Here is a 21,825-nt window from a genome sequence, read left to right as displayed (position 1 = left end):
ATTAGTTTACAGATTATCTACAGATTGATACATGTTTCACAACTTACATTTATACCCCGCTGTTACAAAACAAACAAAAACAAACAAAGAAGTTTTCATCTCTTTCATTCTTACTTGACATTTAATTCCTTTCTCCCGATACCCAAACAACAGGAATCTGACTTGGGTAACATTGTGAACATAACATAGCAACATGGTCATGTTATGTCCATATTTGGACAAAATAAGCCAGTTTTCAGTTTCAACTGCACATTTGCAGTTGGATGCATTGTGGGTAACATGTCATAAGTGGAGGCCCCAAACTTGTAAACAGGATTTGTCTAGAACATGCTTGACACATGTCCAGATGAGTTTTGTTTATGTCTCAGGAATCTTCAACTTTGACATATTTCCCACAATGCATCTCATCGTGCATGCCCACTTCAAACACTGAATCACGGGATTGCTACAAATTGTAGGTATTGCCTCTAAAATACTGAATCTACATCAATCAATCTACAATACCATATTATGGCCTCCTTTGGTACAAGGTACCATCAATCTACAATACAAGGTACCATTTATAACATAACTTTGGGAATCTAAAGGCGCCCATTCTACCTTCTGCATTATCCCAAATACATGAACATTACTCATGAAATCTGGTCTCTGTGTGCTTAAACTAAACATGTAAAATGTAAATCAGGAATGATTCAAATTTTTTTGTTTGTCAACAAATTCTGGTTCTTCTTTACAGCTGTATTTCACAACAACAACAAAAAAACAGCTTGACAAAATGTATCGAAATACTTCATTTGTCACTTACACTTGAGAATCTAATCTTCCAACAAAACCTTTACCTCTACATGCTGTATGTGACCTACAAGACATCAAAAGTAAGAAAGACACAATGACTAAAGCCCCTGTCACACATTCACGACCTTCCCTTGCTCCTGACCACTCCCCAACCAAGGTCAGCACTGGATTAAGAGAAGCTTAAGGAATCCACACACATCTGCATCCAGTTGGCTCCTGCATCCAAGCAGTATATGGCTTTTCTCAACTTTGATTTTCAGAATCAATAGTTGGCTGGTGCAGATGATTTTTTAAGACCTTGCTCATCACGAAATCCCAACCAGAGATGACCTTACTCCCAACAAACTACGAACCATGCTCTGGAGAAGTTTAAGATGTCATGATCAGCTATGTGTGACAGGGGATTTAGATACGTCGCATTGAGCACGTAGTCTGAAAATTGTCCTTATTGAACTTGAAACTTGTCTTTAATCTTTGAACATCTATTTATTACACAACTACTTCTTTTGTGATGCACATTGTGGTTTGACACAATCCCTACAGTGTGTTTGCACATGACATCACAGCCAGCATGCTGATTGGTTGAAGCTAGGAGTGTCAGACCTCTAAATTTGCATGTGGTTTATGCCATAATTACATTGCTATAATTACTTTGCATGGTACATATAGAAGGGGAACGGAACTCTTTATGTCAAGTTCGTGACTGAAACAATTCTTTAATACAGTATTGATACATTGCAAATACATGGAGGGGGACTGCAAAACCCATGTACATAAAACCGTTGCAAATATTTCCCAAAGTACAGTACATCTAATGATTCAAATTTTCTCGTCTGTTTCCAGCTTGATCCATCCAGCAAGGCTGATGTCATGTTAGTGGCAAACACATGTCTACTAAAACATAATTACTCTCTCGTAGATGTACAGCACATATTACTTCTCCTTCTTCTCAGTAAGTAGGCTGCTGTGTATGGACTTGACTTCCTGTGTGAACAGATCCATGAGTAGCGTGCCCTCTTCATCAAACCACGAGGCAACGGACTTCACCACGGACGCCTCTCGTGATTGGTTGGTCTGGCCGTCTTGGTAGGCTATGTGTAGCGTGTACATGTCATCAAACCTGTGGTGAGATGCAAGAACTGATTGGTCAAGTAGGAAATAATTAATTTATAAGTACAGTCAAACCTGGTTGGGTAACTGCAAACACCTCTAGTCATAGCCTGATTAACAGAAACTCTGCTGTCCAAGGCCGTAACTGGCCTCTCCCCACAGAGGGGAGGCTGGTCGGATGTTGGGTGGACTGCTATAAGCGAGTCAATCAGGCTACTCTACTCATAATAAACATTAAAACAGCCCATCTTTACATAGTTAACCCCACCCTGTCCTGAGAAATCATTTTCATCAATCAGTCCTTTGAATGCAGGGCTCGAAATACCACCTGCATATGCAGGTTAGTGCAGGTGTCTACCTGCACCTAACCTACACTAGTCCATGTACTAGGTTTTAAAAAAAACACTTTTATACATAACTAGAGTTCGGCGACCTCATACCTCCATGAAAATTTAGAGCTTTCATAAATTTCATGCAATTGACTAACACATTTACATAATTCATGCATGGTATTGTTCATCATTGACTAACGTACACATGTCACAATTATAAAATTCCCATTATTAATCATAAAGCGGTTTTGCAACTTTTACATAAATTATGCAAATAAGTTCCTCATTACCATATTTGGTATCTGCTTATATTCCACCTATCATAACTAACATGTGTTACATTTATTGAAGTCTAGTTATTGAAAACAATAGAATTATACAATTTCCTCATTAATTATGCAAATTAAGTCCTCATTTGCACAACATGTATATCATTATGAAAATCTTTGCCTAAGGTACCCGCATGCCTAATATGATGCCAATCCATCAATCCTTTCTGCAGTTATCCTCTTTGGAATGTCTTGACAAAAACGCCCCTGCAGTTCCGAAATTAAATGTTAGGGGGCTGAAACCTGCCCCACTTTGTCATGACACTGCAAGCTACTGAATCTACCAGCCAAATGTCAAGACCATATCACATCCAGGACAAGAGATACATTGAAAAAACTGCCATGATAGAATATCCTCATTAATTATGCAAATGTACTTCTATTTTGCATAATTAGTATGTCATTTTGTACAACATTGTCTGAGGTATCTACATACCAAAAATCATGAAAATCCGTTGTTCCCTTCTTGAGTTATCGTCTTCAGAAGTTTTTGACAAAAATGCCCCTGCTGTCCCAAAACTAGACGCTAGGGGGCCCAAACTTATGTCATTTTTTTCTGAGCACAGGAGCTATCTAATATTCAAAAATCGTCACCATAGCATGTTCAGAACACCGAGATAGCAAAACCGGAAATTGTGCTGCAGTACCAAGGGGAGTCGCTAGGGGGTCCAAAATCTAATCATTTCCAGCTTTCATCACACACTACCAACACACCAAGTATGAAACCAATCCACCCAACCATTCATGAGTTATTTTGTTTACACACAGACACACACACACACACACAGACAAATGCGGGGTAAAATATAACCTCCATGACATTTCATGGAGGTAAAAATCCTATGGTGTGGGTGCATGTGGATAGTTATTAGCTGCATTGACTGTTACCACCTAGTAAGTATAAAATACTGGTTCCTGAACAATTTCAGTATGATCCATCCTTCCTAAATGCAGAGTGGTGCAGGTAAAATTTGTCTGGTGCGGGTCATTTTCAATGCCACCTGCACCCGTGCAGGTATGCAGAAAAAAGTATTTCGAGCCCTGGAATGGTTACTGAATCCAGGGTGCCTGTACTAGTTACTAAGTTACAGGTTTTCCCTTTTCAGAGCTTGTTGGGGTTTAAAAGTCTTAAATCCTTACAACTTTCACAGTTTCAGTATACCCAAAAAGACACGTCCAAAACATTACCTCCCGTTTCATGGAGGTAACAATACCATATACCAACCTCCTGAGAGAAGAACTGACTGTCCAAATGTTGTCTGGGTCCACTCCTGCCTGGTCCTTCTGATGGGCCACTAGGATCACATTCTTCTCCTTGAAAGTTGTGTAGACAGTCAGCACTCCCATCAGCACAAAGTAGGTGAGGTGGTGGTTAAAGACAAACATGTATCATACATTACCTTAAAGGCAAGCTAAACAATATTAGCCTGAACCAGGGTCGTAGAACTTCAATTATTTATCAAAGTCAATGTTTTGGGGCACTTTTTTACGTGATGAAGCAACTCTATTCCTTTCAATTCCAACATTCAAGGAGCAAATATTCAATGCCACAGTAGCGCGAGGACCCTGTGAAGCCTAATTTTGTGGGTTACAATAATTAGGGAATAGACCTTAAGGGCTTTCACTTATGAGTAACACATTGTTACTTTTTTTTTTTCTTAGTAATATATAGAAAGTTGAAGGCCCCTGGCAATACATAAAGAATGGCCAGGGACCTTCAAATTTGACATATAGCCTGCAATGTATCACAAACCACCTTATCACCATATTAGCATAGATTGTTTAAGACCAGCTTCTTAAGACAGCAAAAGGTATGAGTGTATCTCTACTGCAAATCTAGAATTGTGAGTCATTAATTGACCACTGTTTTAGTATACTAATAAAGCTTTATCAGGCCTCGAAATTAACTGTTTTCTCTATTGTCCCAGAAGTGTTCCCAAAAATAAATTCCAATCGTCCCGAAGTGAGGATGGATGGTCCCAAGCAGGTTTTTAGGAAGTCCCGTATCACAACAATAAAGTTGAGTCAGACTCAGAGTACAATATTTCTGTCTATATTAACTAATTGTCAATTACAATAAACTCAAAATCAATGCAGATTCAAACGTGTCTTGTCTGATCTATTATTAGACAAACAGTCCCACATATCTCCAGAAATTTGAGACAAACCAAACATAACACGTGGAAGTTGGGAAGAAAGATTTTTGTCTGTGGAAAAAATTGTATTTTGTGTAATAGCATTGGTACTCTAGACTACAGTCCTTTACAGGACCACTTGCTGTAACTTAAGTAGCAAAACAAGTGGAAGTTGGGAAGAAGTAGTTTTTTGTCTGTGGAAAACATTTGTATTTTGTGTAATAATATCATCAATAATGGTACTATATATAGATGTTAAATTTAGTGTATTTGCAGATCAAACGCACACTGTAATTGCACAGTCACATATCAAATTTGGGGGCCTTAGGACTGGGAACCAAAAGCTAGGTCACGCACCTGACAAACGTATGATTGGTTTACATTCTGATATTGATAATTTTTTTACCGTCCCAAAAAAGGTCCCAAAGTGATTTTTAGTGTTCCCGGACTAAATTTTTTGGTGCCCCGGGACTATGTTGATTTCGAGCCCTGCTTTATAGCCTATTGAGTCCTTGTGAAACTTTTAGTAACTGTTGCTCATCATATTGATTTACTACTATGTTGGAGAAAAAACACAGATATCTCAAATCTATTTTTAAAGACTTTTCAATAAGTTCAAGTACACATCAAAGATATACAAGCACAAAGCACCATCAAGCAGTTTTCTCTGGTCTTAAAAAGCGGTAGTACCAAATGCAACTTTCTGAGTGGCAAAATCTTATGGTTATGGATGTATTTCTGCAACTTATTCACGCTTGTATATACTACTGTGATCAAGCATGGAAAGATACGGCATCAAAAGGATATGAAATGACACACAATATCAGGACAGGTCGCGAGTCCGGGAAGGGTCGCAGATAATCGTACACCAGGGCAGCCAGCGCAAACATCACCGACACCGTGCAGATGAGAAGTCGCGTATCCATCAGCACGAAGTTCTCCACGTAGCCATACCCACAATCGTTATCCGTCAGGATCTGAAGTAGCACGCGGGAAATTTTCGAGCGAGAAATCAGGAAATGTAGACACATGAATAAGCTATGCCGATGAAGGTTAGAAATCTCGGAAATAAGATGCACCAAATAGCAATTACTCAAAGAACTGGATATGATTTTGGAAACATTCAGACGTTTTCAAAATCATATCCAGTTGCTTGAGCAATTGCTATTTGGTGCATGAATGAGCTAGTTAATGATTTGAAGTTCACATGTACTTGGCTAATATTATGTCAATATTGGAGGCCTCTAGCCCTTCTTAATGTATTGCCATTGGCCTTCAACTTTCACATATACTCACAATGCATGCACACTTACAACTATGAATAAGCCTAGTCACATTGTTGAATTTTGACCAATACTGCAATACAAAAGACAAACATTGAACAACGCACAAGTTTAGAGAAAATACAGCTTTTGTCCAGGTACTGATACTTGTATGTAGCCATAATCCACTTGTCGTACCTTCTTAGCCACATCATCCAGGGCATTCTTAACCGCACTGCCATCCCACTTGTCCACCTTGATTGGTTTTTCGTCTGCCCCAAACTAAAAAGAAGAAATGCATTAACGAGCATGAATTTGAGCATCTTTAGTCTGTTCACAGTTTAAACCACATATGGAAGAGGTCATATTTGAAGGCCCTACTAACTTGTAAACAGCTCTTGTCTACACCATATTTCATACCATATTTAGGCGTGTTTTGTGTATGTCTCGGGGCATTCACATTAAACATATCACCCAAAGCATCATTTTAAGCTACTTAGCCACGTGAGATGCGTCCGTAAAAGATAAAAAGTGTTTGATTGTTGTTGTTGTTTCGAGCAGGTGGCTATGCATGACTGCCATGAGAAACCATAATTTTTTTTTCCATATGGTGAGTTATTATATGATATAGCAGACCTTTACGAGGAACGGTTCTTCTGAGGGCTGCGCGGCTGCTAGTAATGTGTTACTTCTGGCATGCTATGTCTGTAGTATTCATTGATGAAACTAAGAAAGGCAGTTTACGCATAGAAGAGAAATTTCAGTTTTTGGTGCGGCTAAAAATCAGTATCCGAACTGCAAACGCATGGGTCCCTCCGCTAATTCCTACACGTGACAACGAAAAACCATATCTTTTCATCATGTGTGCCGTTTAAGAGCATAAATCTGGACTGTGTACCTCTTGGTTTACCTCATGCATCAATATCATTGCCTTATGACCTAAAATAATGTATCAAAGCAGGAGGAAGGGACAAGTTACCGGCAGGGTTGCTTTCTTTTTATCGCTGTCAGCCATGATGTTTCTTGAAGTGACGTGTCTTCTCGCTGCGTCTCGCGTTATCTGAGTAAACCATTTTGTTTCAAGGAGAGTGAAAACATTTTTAAAAAATACAGAGAGTTTCAATCCATAAGCAAGAAGAAAGACAATTTTCAACAAAGATATGTTTAGATTGTAGATTTTACACGTTAGTAACTGGTCTTTTGTTGAAAATTTTAAGAAACATATAAAATCTAAAATCACCCCTTATTTTTTAATGGAATGGTTGAAATGCTTGTCAAAGGTCAACATCCGGGACCTCTTGCATAGTTTCTAGAGGAAAGTTTGAAACAGGTGGGCAGGTCAGTTATCTTAATTTTTGCGTATTTTCCACGCTGCTAAGGTATGTAATATGTTAATTTTGTATTTTCAAGATCCTTGTGTATTCTATGAGTGCTTGTGTATGATAAAGACACGCAATTATATAGATTGATCCTGCAATTATTTGAAGAAAATGTGTGCCAGTACTCGAGTAGAGAGTTTACACATAATTTTGTCTTAGCAACGTTGTGAATAAAATGTTCCTGTCAATAAGATTTTTTTTTTCACTGTTGACAGCATGTTCCTATTAATAAGAATTTTTATGGCTCAATGCGCAGGATGTTCCTGTGAGAGCTTTTGGCACTATTGAGTATTGACAGAAACAGAATGTTCCTTTCAAACTCAAAGTTTGATAACCTTGTGATCCTGTCAAGTTGTGTCGACCCAAAGGCCTAACTCAAACCATGAGCTTGATCCTGTATAAGAGTGCAAAAATAAGACTTCTTTAGATTTCTTAACTATAAGAACAATTTAATGCTGAGGAATGGATGATATCATGGCTGGGCATCGAACGTCCAGCCTTCTGCTTTCTATGTGATCACTGTACCCCTTGAGCCTTTTTAATGATTCTTTGACAAGATGTTGGGTTATTAAGATGTGTTGCTGTTCCACCTGTCAGTAAGACTTTTTCACATTTTTACTGCTGCTGTAAAGAAATTAGAAAAGACCTTGCTTGATTTAACTGTTTATAGCATGCCGACCAACATTTTTTTCTGCCACAGACTCTGATCGACTGCCAAGATGAGTGAGCAGCTGAAGTTCATTGTGGAAACCTTGAACAAGGAGCCGTTCAAGAGAAACTATAATCTCATTAGCTTCGATGCGCTGGAACCCCTGCAACTCTTACAAGTGCTCAACGATGTGTTTGCAGAGATTGACTCGCGGGTAAGTGTAAATATCCACTGATACATGTACACAGACCACGTTACTGTGAATCTTGAAATGTTTGTGGCTATTTTTGTAGTGATCTCCCCAAAACTCAGCAAAGATGGTTTTCCAATTTATACTGCACTGCAAACTTGTGGCAAAAACTTCCTTCCCTTTAATATTATCACAAAATTAAGTCACTCATTATCCGGTTATCGTCTGTTGTTCCCTGTCATCGATCATGTAGGTGTGGAGGCTTGATGACAATCCTCGAGAAAATAAATGAATTTACAGTAATTGATTTTTGAATGATATTAATGTATATTGACTCAAATTCTTGAGCAAGAACTTGTAAAAAGTTGCAAAAATGTATGTATATTCTCATCATCTTGTAGAACTGAACTAGGAACTTAACTGTACACTTACATGTGTGATTCCAAGCTGTAACTTTGTACTCTTTTTTTCTGCACCAGACTAGTTTCTCTTGTTGCTATGCTTACTGTACTCTACTGTATATCACCTGCACCTTGTGCTAGCACTACTGCCTCTCTCCTCACAGAATGCATATGTACAAAGCACTCCGTCTCCGTCTACTCCCGGATCCCCCAGTACTAAAGATCGTGTGAGTCTCCAACTTAACAAGCCTGGAATCTGTCCTATTCTAGCTCCATTTGCTCCAACGATCACTTTCCTGCAGAATAGTTTCTGTCTCCATTAAACAAATTAAGACCTTTATTGTGCATTTCTGCCCCACTGGGCAGAGCACAGGTCAAATTTTTAACAATCATATACTGCATTTTTGTGTACAAATAAATGTCTAATCTACTCCAGTACATTCAACTTCCTCACGCCTCTTGGTAATTTGCATGAATGCATAAAGAAAGGTGATCGTAGGAGCTGAATATGATGGATACCAGAGTATCCATAACACTGGTCACTCTAAAGTTGAAAGGATTCTTGAAATCTGCCTCAATTTTTTAAGAGCTGAGCATGTTGAAAATGCTTTCATTTAACATCTATTATGACAGAAAAGAATATGCATACATATAATTTGTAAGCTAAGATACAAACAAATTAGGGGTGCCCCTGAAATGTAAAAGATAGCTTTCAAAACCTGCAGTGACCATTGTTTTCTGATTATTGTATTTGTAAATCGGAATTGTTACACATGTTCTTTGGTGTATTATGTACTACAAATGTATATGTTGTATTAATGTACCACTAGCAGTATCTGATTGTTTTTTTATGTTTTGCACCAACAGAACAAGCTGGACATTCGGGAAGAAGCAGCAGATCAAACAGCCATAAGGATGCTGGGAATCTTAAAGATCCTGAAGTACAAACCCAAGACAGACAACACGTGAGTCATCACCTTGTAATCTAGTAACATCAGACAAATGGTACAATACTTACTGTAAGATATTAAATGTGCTTTCATTGATCATACTTTGCCGCTGACAAAGGCAAGGAGTAACAAGTAACACAAAGTATTGTTATCTATTATGTCTTTAATAGGTAGGTTCATTTCCCCCATATAGTCAGAAGTAACAGTAATGCAGTATTTGGTGAACTTCAGGTTACACCATGCAAAAAGGGTCTGCCCTGGAGGCATTGCCAAAAAGGTTTATACTTGTAAGTTGTATACAGCCAAATAAGGGATTGAAAAAGAAGTGTTATTTTATAAAAATTATATGGACCATTTATATTCTTTATTTCCTAGGAGCGAATTTCGTCAGGGTTTAGTCATGGGTGACAAGCCCACAGTGTACCACATTTTGGAATGGGTGCTGCAACGCGTACCGGACTTGAAGAAACGGGCGTACCTCGCACGGTTCCTCGTCAAGATAGAGGTCCCGCCAGACTTTCTACAGGACGATGCCGTTGCAGATTGTAACCAACAGGTAGGGAGAGCTTTTGATATATGTCTGCTATGTTCCTTGTTGTGTATGTGCATGCTTACAGATGGTATCATTGTACCTATTCTTTGGGCTATTTCTATTAGTTAGGCTAGCTGCTACGACCACATCTTTTGGTAAAGTTTTAGTTTTCTTTAAGCTACGATACATGTGGTTAGATATTTGTCTAACTGTACCATAAGAAGTGAACAAATTGTAATATGTGTGTCCATTATGAAAGCTTGACTAAAGCAGTAAAGGCTAGCTTTGAGTGGTCTGAATTATTGATCATGACAAAAAAACAGTTACCATGCATACAAATGCAAGTTTCCCCATTTCCCCACAAAAGCTTGCATCAAGAATATAACTGTTGAAAAAAGACCTATATTTTTCAATCACATTGTTGAATATTTGTGTTGTAGTATGAAGAATTGGTGGAACAGTTTAAGGAGCTGCACAAGGAGTTTACAGAGCTGAAGAAGTCTGGCTTTTCAACCTCAGACATCAAGAAGGTTTGTGAAGCTGCAGTTACCAACTTGTGCAGTTTAAGTCTTTATCACTAGGGGGCATCTCTGCTTCATGGCTACCATATCTTACTCAGTCATGACAGTGATTATCTATTACCATATTTTGCTATGACTATTTCAGAAGTCAATAAGATGTAATACTTGATTCATTGTATGTCGATGAAGGTTAGCCATCCAGGTAATAAGATAATAGCAATTACTCGAGCCACTGGATATGAATTATGATTGTGGAAATTTGATTCATTGCTTAAAACATTTTATGACTTGGAAATATCTTATTTGGCATGACAATTACATTAATCTAGAAACTATTTGGCATCTAGAGTTTTATGTTGGGACAAAACATCCTTTGTGTTATGGCAAACAAATCAAAGGATTTACTTGATTCATTTATATTGCTTTAAAACATTTTATCAAGGAAAAAATATCATCGCATCATTCTAGATACCAGAGTCTACAATTTTGCAATTTGGTGGGACAAAAAGATCCTAAATGTTGTGCCCCATATTTGGAAGAGCGCTAATTATGCATGCAATGACATAATTCCCAGGACATCCAATCAATGGAGGAGGAGAAGGAGCAGGTTGTCCGGCGGATCGAGCGCCTGAAGAAAAAGGTGGAGTCCGTCCCGAACTTCGACCGGATGATGGACACCGCCCGCAAGCTGCGTCAGGAGAAGGAGCGGGAACTCTCGCTGGCCAATCAGAAACAAGAACAGAAGAACCAGGTGGGAGGTTTCAAAAATTACTGTAAATCTCGAAATTTTTGCAGTAGTTCTATTTCGCGGTGCCTCTTCACTGTGATATCATGGACACTGCGAATATTTGTTCTGAATCTGAACACAAGAAACACCACAGAAACCTATTTCCTACTACAGAAGTTGAAATTTTACCAGAATGCGAAAGATGCTTTAGAGAAACTTAGGGACTTGTTATGTTAACTAATGTTTTAGTATTGTAAAGTACTGTATTTTGCCAGAATGACAAAAAAAAATGTTTCCAACATAAGAAGTTGGGATAGGTAGAGAAATACTATCCTAAGTGATGAGTTTCAATTTTACATTTTACATGTTATAGTTAACTTTTGCTGTACCTTGCTTTTGTGAAAGTGTTATGTATGACTTGGTTTATTACAGAAGTACCGTAATCCTTTCTATATGTTGCATTTAAGTATCCTTAGCACTAAATAATCCTATATTTGTAAAAAAAAAAAAAGGCCAGATTATCATTATGATGCTCTCCCATCCTAGTTAATGCATGCAGACCAGAGGTACCAGCGTGCTATGAACCAACTGAAAGACCTGCAGAGGGCTGCCAAAGGGGCCTCAGCTGAGGGTACGTTTTATACTAATTTATAGTTGTTCTATCATCCTATTTCTAGTCTGCTCATTCATAAATGACAGCTTTGGTTCATTGTATGGTAGAATTCTAAGACTTGTTTTAGTGCATTTACGACAATCCCGATTGCCAAATGATATACTGTAAATGCAGAAATGTTCGTGGTGGATTAATGTTCGCGGTTTTCGGGGTGACCACTTCACCGCGAACTTAAATCACCGCGAACATTTTTCTATTATGGTATTAGACTGCAGTCTATGGTGTTACTGCGAAATTAAAACCACCGCGAAAAGTCCCTTTTCCCAATACCGCAAAATTAAATCCCCGCGAAATTAAATGCATTTACAGTATACTATGACAGCTTAAATTTTTATCGCAAGCATACAGTTTGTTTTACTAAATGGCATATTTTCGAGTGCTTGTGCTTGTCCTTCTACATTTGACTTTATTGTCTAGAGACTCTTACTGCCTGTAGTGAAGCAGTCTATGTACCAAGTTCTTAAGTTTGTTATTTACTAAAGCATTCCTTGTTGCTCATGTAATATTTTTGTATCCCCCAACTTCAGCCTTGATTGAAAAGCTACAGGAGGAGAATAATGTCAACACGTACTTGGGCCAGGAGAAACTACCAAAGGTACGGAAGTAATGGAGCTGTATTTTATTTGTGTACTTATGTAGTTGTGCATCTTTGTGATATAAGCCCCTTTCACACATAGCTGACCATGGCCTCCCGACCTTCTCCAGACTATGGTTGTGAGTTAGATGTGAGGAAGTTATCCGTGGTTTGGAGATTGTCGACGACGTTGCGTACTAGTCTGTTAAAGTTGTTTGTGCCAGCCGACGATTAATTCTTAAAAGCAAAGCTGGGAAGTTCTTAGACGCAATCAGAAGAGCAAATTGGAGCTAGAATACAATAGATTGCAGGCTACTCTAAACCTTAGTTTGGGCTGGTAGGAAGAAAAGTGATGCAAAAGTCCTGAATGTGGGATTTGCATATTATACACTGCATGATACACTGTATTCATAGAAATATGAATTAGAAAATGTTTAACCATGTAATGACAGAAAATGCATACTCTTTCTTCAACATGTGTTAACAATTTAAAAACGGAAAGTTGTAAAACATATTTGATAAGATGGTACATTTGTGTATGTGGTATGCAGGTACATGTATATTGTTGATATTCTCATTGTTTTTGTCTTGAGTAGGAAATAGAAGCCAAGAGAAAAGTTGTAGCAGACCTACAGAAGGTGGTCCTGGAACCAGCGATGGGACAGTCAGACTTGGATGAGCTCCACACTAAGGTATGTCATGGCATCTCCTACAGTATCACTCTTCTTTGTCACGGCAAGTAGAAGAATAACTTTTCTGTGAGCTAAACTGGATTGATATCACTTTTACTTTGAATTCATTAAACACACTACCCAAATTTCACAGTCGCTTGAGTAACTTTTGTATTGATTCTGGTTTAAAGAAGTGGCACCACAAAAATTGATGTTACATGTGCGTACGCGGTCACTTCTTGAAACTCTTTAACTTGTGTGTTACACAGAAATGTTGGTTCAGTATTACGGGTACAAATCTCAAAATCATTCACGGATGGTAAGCCGACATGGCTTTCCTTTGATTCTGAACACAGCAAGCTGTTTTTACTAATATGTTTACCCCAATTACTATTACATAAATGAGACTTGTGCATGTAAGTAAAAACGAAAGTCACATTGTGTATCATAATTTAATGAATTGTCTGCCTTTTATTTCACAGATCAAGGATTCAAATGCGGAGATTAACCAGTTGATAGAGAAGAGGATGATGCGGAATGACCCGATCGATGACAAACTGTCCATCTTCAAACAACAGGTCAGGAGAACATGCAGCAAAGTTATTCACAGAGTCAAGTCTTTAAGAGAATCATTGGGAACATCTAACATATCCCTATGAGACATGTTGTTTTTGGCGACACCTCTAGAGCGGAGGCATTTCGTGACTGTGATTCAGTGGTATTTTTGCAATGCCTGCTTTCCCTCCTACAAATTTTGGATTACAAAATTGTTTTTTTCAAGAGTTAAGGTTCCTGGTACATGTACCTTTGTAAATAACAGTTGTTTTTTTGCCAAAAAGAACATTACAACTGATTTAAGAGTAACATCTACCTTTATGGCTGCGCAAACAAAATCTGGTATTATTCTAAAACAGAAACATAAAGATTTAGTGTTTTTAGAGGGTTGTAAAAAATTTTTTGTCTACTGTCTTTTTTACAGGCCTCCATCATTGCAAAGAAGAAGATTCAGGCCGCGGACGAGATCCAGAGTACGAAAGACGAGCTGGCGGCCACGGAACAGGAGCTGAGCGAGAAGCGACAGATGGCGCGGGAACTGGAGGGAGGAGAAGTGTTGAAGGGAGATGAGGTAAAAAATGTGCTTAGGGTTTGACTAGTCCGATTGTCCCGGGAAAGTGAGAGTGCCAATCGGGCTAGTGCATGTCCTATCCTACCCTCGGGCAAGTAAGATTTTTTCCTGATATTTTTGTTGCTTATCAAAGTCATAGCATCAAGCATTGGTCAACACAAAAATAGAGCCAAAAATAAAAGAATTCAATTGCTGGAAGTGAAAAATACATTATTAGTGAAAATGTGACTTAAAATTTGGACAAGTGAAAAGTTAGTTTGGTAAGTAAATTTTTTATATACTTGCCCAATAGGACAAGTACAAGTGATTTTTCAGAAAACTTGTTAAACCCTGGTACCGAAGGTGACTCCTTTCAATCTTCAGAAATCCCAGTAAGCACTGTAAATCTGGAAATGTTCACCATGGTTTTATTTTCACAGTGCCTCTTCACCACAAAATCAAGACCATGATGTGTTTTTGTGCTACACTATCATTTTGACTGTGAGCATATAACACTGAGAAAACTTTCTTTCCATCCCAATAGCAAAATTAAATCTATGAATAAATGAGTTGACAGTACAAAACCTTCTAGGAAAATCTAGAACTTCAGTAGAAGGAGTATTGAATTACAGTTAGGAATCTTATGATTGAAATATTTGATTGGAAATAGTCATGTTTAAAAAAAGAATATATTACAGTTTGTATTCACATGCATCCTGTTCCCATCCACAGTTCAAGCGCTACGTTAACAAGCTGCGAGGGAAGAGTACCGTTTACAAGAAGAAACGACAGGAACTTGCCGAACTCCGAGCAGAGTACGGCGTTCTTTCGCGTACAGAAGAGATCCTGAGACAACGGGACGAAAACGCCCAACGTGCACTGGTCAGTTCCAGTTGTCTGCTTAATACTGGAAGAAATTGCTAACATTGAACTCATATCTAAAGCTGTCATAAATTTGGCAGATACATGTAGGAACTATTGATTGGCCACTGGTTTAAGGTATCTAGGTTGGATAAATTGGCATTTTGACCTTCCATTGTTTTCCTCAGTTTAAAACCTACATTTTTGGGAAAAGGAATATGATTGTACTGAATATTGATTGTCTATGAAATAGTCTTGCCAATTGCAATTTTTAGACCATATGAATGACGTCATCATGTTTTATTGCTCCTTTATTGCTCCTTATATTGTTATCATTAAGTAGAAAATACAGCACGTTGTTATTTCCTACAGGATAAAAATGTTATTTTTCTTACACATAACCATCAAAGCTATGCATTGTATGTTGCGCAAGAAAATAACTACTAACAGTCTGTAGTTATTGCCAATTTATTGATTTTTAATTAGGTAATAAATAAAGTCTCCGTACCTGACGAACCAAACAAGATAGCCCTTTGCGCAACCGCGAGTTTGAAGATCGAACGATTATCTTCAAGAATATAGGGGAATATGTGGCCAGATATGTTCCCTGTTTCCTACTTTTAGGGCTAAATGAGGCCACAGGGCCATAAAACTGAGCAGTGAACCATAAATAGTCCATTTTGAGCGCAAAATGCGCCGAAACTCCACCAAACTTGGTGGCGTGCTGCCTCTCGGCGAGTTTGACCCCTTTTGACCCCTAAACAGCTTTAGAACTCTCGGACAATCTCGCAAAACGCGAGAAACCTCGAGAAATCTGGCTGTTCCTCCATTTTCGTCACCTCCCCCGATTTGTTTATCTTTCCCGATACCTATGACGTAATGCGCCAGACCCGACCTTACAGATGGCGGGTGTCCCGGGCCCGGGGCCCTGCGCGGCGGCCGCGGTGAAAGCGCTGAAAAATGTGCCTGGTATCGTGGAGGCAATGAAGCAAGACAACCTTGATGTTGCCAAAGATCTAGGCTTCGTATCAAGACGGATGTCGAAGAAGGTGCGGAGACGCAAGGCTGCCAGTGTTCGCGGCAAAAAGGCCGCTGCTTGGAGATTGGTGAAATGTAGGTCACGTTGCGGTGTAGGACATAATTTTCTATCCGCCAGCCAACTAAACTGCTCGGAGGTTTACCGGGCCCGTTCTGCTTTTACGCCTGTAAACAACTTTTTTCTATTCATCTTTTGAACCGGCATTTCGAGTTACGACCGCCCGTAACTGAAACAAGACCGTAAAAATTCTCCGATATGCGCCAGTGCACCGGGCGGGCGGGCAACACTCTAAGCGCCGAAGATCTAGCGGCGAGCTCACGGGGGTATGCAACGGACCAACGGGCCGAGCGCGGAATGCCACCGCCACCGGACCGTGCGCGGAACTCGACAGCGGAATATAGCCAATCTTTTTAGCGGCGCAAAAATCTAGCCAATCTTCTTAACGGTGCAAGAGTTTCTAAACTTCCTACCAAAAATTTACGGCCTTACGCTGCCGCTTACGCACTTGCATTTTGGTGACTGTTTCCATAAAAAAAAGCAACTGAAATAGGCAACAGCACCGTTCAAAGTGGGCTATTTATGTACACAAATACATGAACCCAATAACATCGGGCTAACTAAACCAAGTAAACCTTGAAATAAAAGTATCTGTCGCTATTTTGATGCCTGTGCGCCGTGACGAAAAATAGGCCAGACATGTCCGCCATCTTGTTTGTTGTGGACAGTAGTGCGCATGTGCAGAATGATGTCATTGGTTATACAGGGGATTAACTTGGCTGTCTCCGCCAGCGGAGACACCCAAAAAAATTGACTGGAATAAACATTTTCCCATATTCATAACTAATTGATACGTAAGAATAGGGTGGACTTGAAGTAAAAAACATATATTACAGGTATAAGCGGCTCAATAGAAAAAATATTACAGGGCTTTGGGGAAAATTGATCAGCCGGGTGAATAACCTTAATGTACATGTATAGCCAGTTTTAGTTATTGACCATACCGTGTTATAGTAGAAATTCTAAGCCAAAGTAACACAATGCATTCATAAGTTTTTTCTTTGGTTGTGCTATAACAGTAGATGTCACTTTTAAAAATGTAGCGGAACAAGAGATCTTCTAACCCTCTAACATTTATCCACTAGACTGACCAAATACATGTATTTGATAGATTGCTCAACAGATTTTATAGACAGTAACAAAGAACAGTTTTTAAAAATGGTTTGTTGTGTTTGAAATCAAACTGTATTATCTATGAAATTAAGTTATAAAATTAAGGCTCACCCAAATGCAATTTTGGTTGCCACACAGACTCTCAGTGGTCGCCATCTAGTGAAACTTAAGATTTAAGTGACTTTAGATTTTTTTGCCAGAGAAAGGAACACAAACACCAAATGAATTAACACTTTCTTTATTTGCATGTCAATAGGAAGGACTGGAGGCCAAGAAGGGCGTGTCGGGTTACCATGACACCCAGGAGGAGCTGGAGAAGGTGTCCACCATCAAAAGCGAGCTGGACGAGATGAAGGGGAAAACACTGGACGACATCTCGGACATGGTCTGTTTGTTTGTCTATCTCTTTGTTTATCTTGCTTCGATCCAAACCTTAATCCTACCATTTCTGCTTTTCCGTACGCCATTTTGTACTAACATGCATACTTAAACAAGAGCCTGATACAATTGGCTGAACATCTTTGTCAGAATCTCTAAGTGAGTACCCCTTACGACCTGACATTACTATGGGTGTAACCATGAGTTATCCTAACGCTCAGCTTCGACCCAAACTTTAATTTTACCATTACTGCTTTCCCGTTTACACCATACATCACTAACATGCATAATGTATTTGTTGAACATTGTGTCCCAAGTTTTAATTGGGTACCCCTAACAATTAACCTGACATTACTGTGTTGTGTGTAACCACAAGTCACCCTGGCTCTCAACTACAACACCATTGGACCTGAGCCATAACATACTTCCAATTCTTCTAGTATTCTATTACCCCACTTCCCACTTACATGGTGCCATACAGTATTTGAACTGCTTGAGACACCAAGATCTCTGTTTTCACAGAGTTAAAAACATGTAATATACATATCAGTAATAATTGTTGCTGATCAGAAAACTTTGATGTAGATGTTTTAATAGTTGTACCTTTTGTTGCAGGTGTTGAAGTTGACATCAACCATATCGGAGAAAAAGTCAGCTCTCGCTCCTGTCATCAAAGAGCTGAGGCCTATGAGACAGAAATGTCAGGTGGGGTCTTCTTTTTTCTTTTGATGCTACATGTACCATTCTGTAGCCTGTATGTTGTAAGGCTTGATCCGCTCACACATAGAAGGATCCCTACTCTTTTCGATAAGTGTTGGTTTTCTAACGTGATAGGTGTAGCTCTCCACAAACGTGACACCTCCCTTTAACATCCTATCTATGAGGTATTCATGTCCACCTGACTTAAAAGTGAGGATAGTCGTCAAGCGCACAAGATTGATAGCATGGCAGGATTCGAGCCCTGGACTTCTGGGTTCTGGGCCAAATACCCTGAAGTTATGCCACATTACCCCACGACAGTTATGTCAAGTTTTTGAACTCTGGCAATGATCTTTTCTATTCTTTCAAAACTTTAGGATTGTACCTTACTCCTTTTTTAAGGTGCTGGAGGTGTAATGGAAATTGTTGTTGTTTTGTAGGAAATGTCGCTGGTTTACGAAGAGAAGAAGGCGCAATATGACAACCGGGCAGCAGGGTACGAGACAGACAGGTCCAAACTGGAACAGGTACTGTAAACATATTAATCAACCCATGTAAACACCCTCTGGAGTAACATGCTGGTATTGCAGCCATGCTAATATGGTTAGCTACAGTAGATTACATGAACATCAAATAGGTTGTTTCACCAGTTTGGGGGTTGGTGTTAGTTTGTGATTTTATCATGTAATTGTGAAAATGTTGATTCAATTTCATGTACCTCTCTAAGGCCTTTGCATCAAGGTTCTACAAATTCTTTCCCAAAATAAGTAACAGCTAATGTATAAAGTACTATTCTTGCCTTTGTTTTGCCCCTTAGGAAGTCCGTACCTACCGAGAGGAATGCGGTGCAGAAGAGAGCCGCTACCACTACCTTCAGAGCATGAAGAAGGTTGTAAATACCTTTCCTTCCTCTTGTAGTAGTTTTGTGGATGAGTTATAACAAAAATGAATACATCATGGAAAGGAGAAAATATTCTTCCAACTGACATGTAAAATTCCAATGTGCTTTAACTTCAGCTTAAGTAAGAAAAATTTGGGATTTGGTCTTAGGTGGTAAAGCGACTTTCTAGATTTAAAGAGACGAGTGTTACATGATGTAAGGTTTAGTTTAAAAAAATTTAAGTCCTATCTGAGGAAGTTAAAGTCCTTCCCGCACCAGATGGTGTATAGGGCGTCACCCATCACCATTTGAGTAGCCCTGGGCCACACAACTATGTGCAGTAGGCGACTAGTCCACTTATAGTTGTGTGTGACGGTTCAATTACCATTCGGTACTCTTTCCTGGATGCTGAGTGCTAAGCAGAGGAAGCAGAATGCACCATTTTTAAAGTCTTTGGCTGGGGATTAAACTCACAACCTACTGAATGCAAGGCCAACATTACCCACTCGGCCATTGTATTGGTTATGTGGGTAATCAGCACTAATCATATTACCTTTTCCCCAGGTTGTGGACACCCAGCTGATCCGAGCTCAGGAGGAGATGAAGCTTTACCTGTCCACAGACCCGCAAGATAAGAAGAAATCCTGCAGGTATGAGCAGCGGAGAGTTGCATTGTAGTGTAACTACGTTTTGTAGAATCTGTACTTTTCATAATCTTACAAGACAGGCTACTTCCTACTGTCTAGTGAGCAGGGCTCTAGCCAGCTCGAAATTTTTTTCCGTCAGCCAATTCCCATTGTCGCGAAAACATTATTCCAGGAGTTAGAGAGACTGAACTGAGACCTTGAAATACGGGTTTTTAATGAGATTATTGTATGCGAAAGGGCACCGACACACTTCGTCAACAATAATAACAATAGCAAAACAAACAGTGTGTAGCTTTTACGGCCGTGGACCCCAAGCCGCTTGTAGCTTCCACCAATAATTTTTGTCCGTCAAGGTTGACGGATTGGTTTTAAAAAATTTCCGTCACACGCAGCAAATTTCTGTCAATTGACGGGGGGAAGAACGGATGCTGGCTAGAGCCCTGCTAGTGAGATACTACATACAAACCTCTGTCAGGGCATCATAGTTTCCTCTGTCAATAGGATGTACATGCTTATAATCTGTAGCTGGAAAGAGTTGTAAATCAATTTTTTAGACATGAACAGATTTCTTAAGTACAGGACATTTGTTACTCACTGACAGTATTATGCAGAAGAAATTTGGCCAATTAGTCTCGAAAAGAACTGTTTTCCATCTTAAAAGACTTTGATTAGAATTAAAGATTGTCAAGCAATATACAATCATGTAATTTAATGTTATTGACCTGATTTTTACAACATGCTGATGACCTTTTACAGGGAACAATACAGTAGGAAGATTCAGGAACAAGAGAACCTTGGAAAGGTAAGCCCAGGGAGCAATATGATATTTTTTTGGTTAACTAATGGTGGCACCCAGAATAGTTTTCGGAACAAAAATGCCATACTGAATTAGGTATAATGCTGATGTGACAAGGAAACTCCAAGATGAGATCTAGCGGGTTGATGAAGGGACTGAGTACGTCTCGAAAGCTTCAATCTCAAACTGTAGTTGTGTGTTGTTTAAATTTTGTCAAAATAGGTACACATTTTTTTTTATGTGTAAAATTTCTGTGTGATGTTCCCAGTCTTTCAGAATGGAACAAAAACTGTCAGAGATTATGCCGATGTGGAATATATTTCCATAAAACTTTTCTAGTATATATTATGTTTAATACTACCATGTATAAAATATTTGTCTGATTTTCGCAGACTCTGCGTGAGAAACAGAAGGCTGTACGTGAGAGCCACGGGCCGAGCATGCGACAGATGAAGATGTGGAAGGACTTTGAGAAGCTGATGGAGTGCAAGCGGCGCTGTTTCCTGGGAGAGCGCAACGCTGAACGCACCATGGGGGGCACCGACTACAGCGGGGATGTAGGTGGGGAAGAGAGACTAGTGCTGTAAAAACTTCTCATGGTCTCAAATTATCATGGAAGCTCATCTGTGTTGGTAGTAATTGTAGTACAATGCTAAACTTTCTTCCAACACAAATTATAGGTATACACGAATAAAATTTTCACTTCGTCAGGATCAATACTGATGACCAATAGAAAGTTACAGAGATGTGATCTTGTTAACATGATATTATGGATACATGATGTAAGCAATTGGTCAAACATGGTCGGAAGTTTATAACACTCACCGTCTCTGTTCCAGGCTGGAGTGCCCCGATGTATATGGCCTCCTTTATACCTCTTACAAAGTGATCCGTTATACTTTGGTGTTGGAAGAAAGTTTAGCGTTGTACTATTCTCATGGTCTCATCAGAGATGGCCTTAACTTAATCCATCCATTTCTAGCTACATTCACCCCTTTGATCAGACGTAGAATAGTCTGC

At 39.2% G+C, this 21,825-nt stretch overlaps 2 protein-coding genes across 5 annotated transcripts; one reads left to right on the top strand and one right to left on the bottom strand.

The window, feature by feature from the left end:
* Positions 1-88: 88 nt before the first annotated feature.
* LOC118427656 (probable signal peptidase complex subunit 2) lies at positions 89-7,038 on the bottom strand. Of its 2 annotated transcripts, XR_004832540.1 has the most exons (6): positions 6,943-7,038; positions 6,162-6,245; positions 5,509-5,678; positions 3,792-3,926; positions 1,637-1,915; positions 89-1,591 (listed from the first exon to the last, which is right to left on the bottom strand). XR_004832540.1 is itself a non-coding variant. In XM_035837549.1 (5 exons), the coding sequence occupies exons 1-5, from the start codon at positions 6,976-6,978 to the stop codon at positions 1,729-1,731; spliced, it is 612 nt and encodes a 203-aa protein (XP_035693442.1). In that variant the 5' UTR covers positions 6,979-7,038; the 3' UTR covers positions 89-1,728. The 2 variants fall into 2 exon arrangements, 1 of the variants encoding a protein (XP_035693442.1); XM_035837549.1 differs by having other exon boundaries at positions 89-1,915.
* A 176-nt stretch (positions 7,039-7,214) lies between these two features.
* On the top strand, positions 7,215-21,418 carry LOC118427632 (intraflagellar transport protein 81 homolog). 3 transcript variants are annotated; one of them, XM_035837509.1, is made up of 20 exons: positions 7,215-7,301; positions 8,043-8,205; positions 8,747-8,809; positions 9,450-9,547; positions 9,908-10,088; positions 10,505-10,594; positions 11,160-11,336; positions 11,859-11,943; positions 12,513-12,580; positions 13,156-13,251; positions 13,713-13,808; positions 14,210-14,356; positions 15,068-15,217; positions 17,662-17,790; positions 18,399-18,488; positions 18,923-19,009; positions 19,300-19,371; positions 19,927-20,012; positions 20,766-20,811; positions 21,198-21,418. In XM_035837509.1, the coding sequence occupies exons 2-20, from the start codon at positions 8,062-8,064 to the stop codon at positions 21,390-21,392; spliced, it is 2,100 nt and encodes a 699-aa protein (XP_035693402.1). In that variant the 5' UTR covers positions 7,215-7,301; positions 8,043-8,061; the 3' UTR covers positions 21,393-21,418. The 3 variants fall into 3 exon arrangements, with proteins under 3 accessions (XP_035693402.1, XP_035693404.1, XP_035693403.1); XM_035837510.1 differs by having other exon boundaries at positions 7,272-7,293; XM_035837511.1 differs by lacking the exon at positions 8,747-8,809.
* Positions 21,419-21,825: the final 407 nt, after the last annotated feature.

This window comes from Branchiostoma floridae, chromosome 12 (genome assembly GCF_000003815.2).
Source record: "Branchiostoma floridae strain S238N-H82 chromosome 12, Bfl_VNyyK, whole genome shotgun sequence".
Taxonomy (NCBI): Eukaryota; Metazoa; Chordata; class Leptocardii; order Amphioxiformes; family Branchiostomatidae; genus Branchiostoma; species Branchiostoma floridae.
Note: the sequence above shows the minus strand (reverse complement) of the source record. Positions and strands in the feature narration are given on the sequence as shown.

Excerpts from the sequence above, each read along its gene's own strand:
- LOC118427656 (XM_035837549.1), bottom strand. The coding sequence starts at position 6,978 with ATGGCTGACAGCGATAAAAAGAAAGCAACCCTGCCG. Across the intron at positions 6,246-6,942 it reads AAAAGAAAGCAACCCTGCCG|TTTGGGGCAGACGAAAAACC; the intron begins GTAACTTGTCCC and ends TCTTCTTTTTAG. Across the intron at positions 5,679-6,161 it reads TGGATGATGTGGCTAAGAAG|ATCCTGACGGATAACGATTG; the intron begins GTACGACAAGTG and ends GTGCTACTTCAG.
- LOC118427632 (XM_035837509.1), top strand. The coding sequence starts at position 8,062 with ATGAGTGAGCAGCTGAAGTTCATTGTGGAAACCTTGAACAAGGAGCCG. Across the intron at positions 10,089-10,504 it reads TTGCAGATTGTAACCAACAG|TATGAAGAATTGGTGGAACA; the intron begins GTAGGGAGAGCT and ends TTTGTGTTGTAG. Across the intron at positions 13,252-13,712 it reads TGGATGAGCTCCACACTAAG|ATCAAGGATTCAAATGCGGA; the intron begins GTATGTCATGGC and ends TTTATTTCACAG.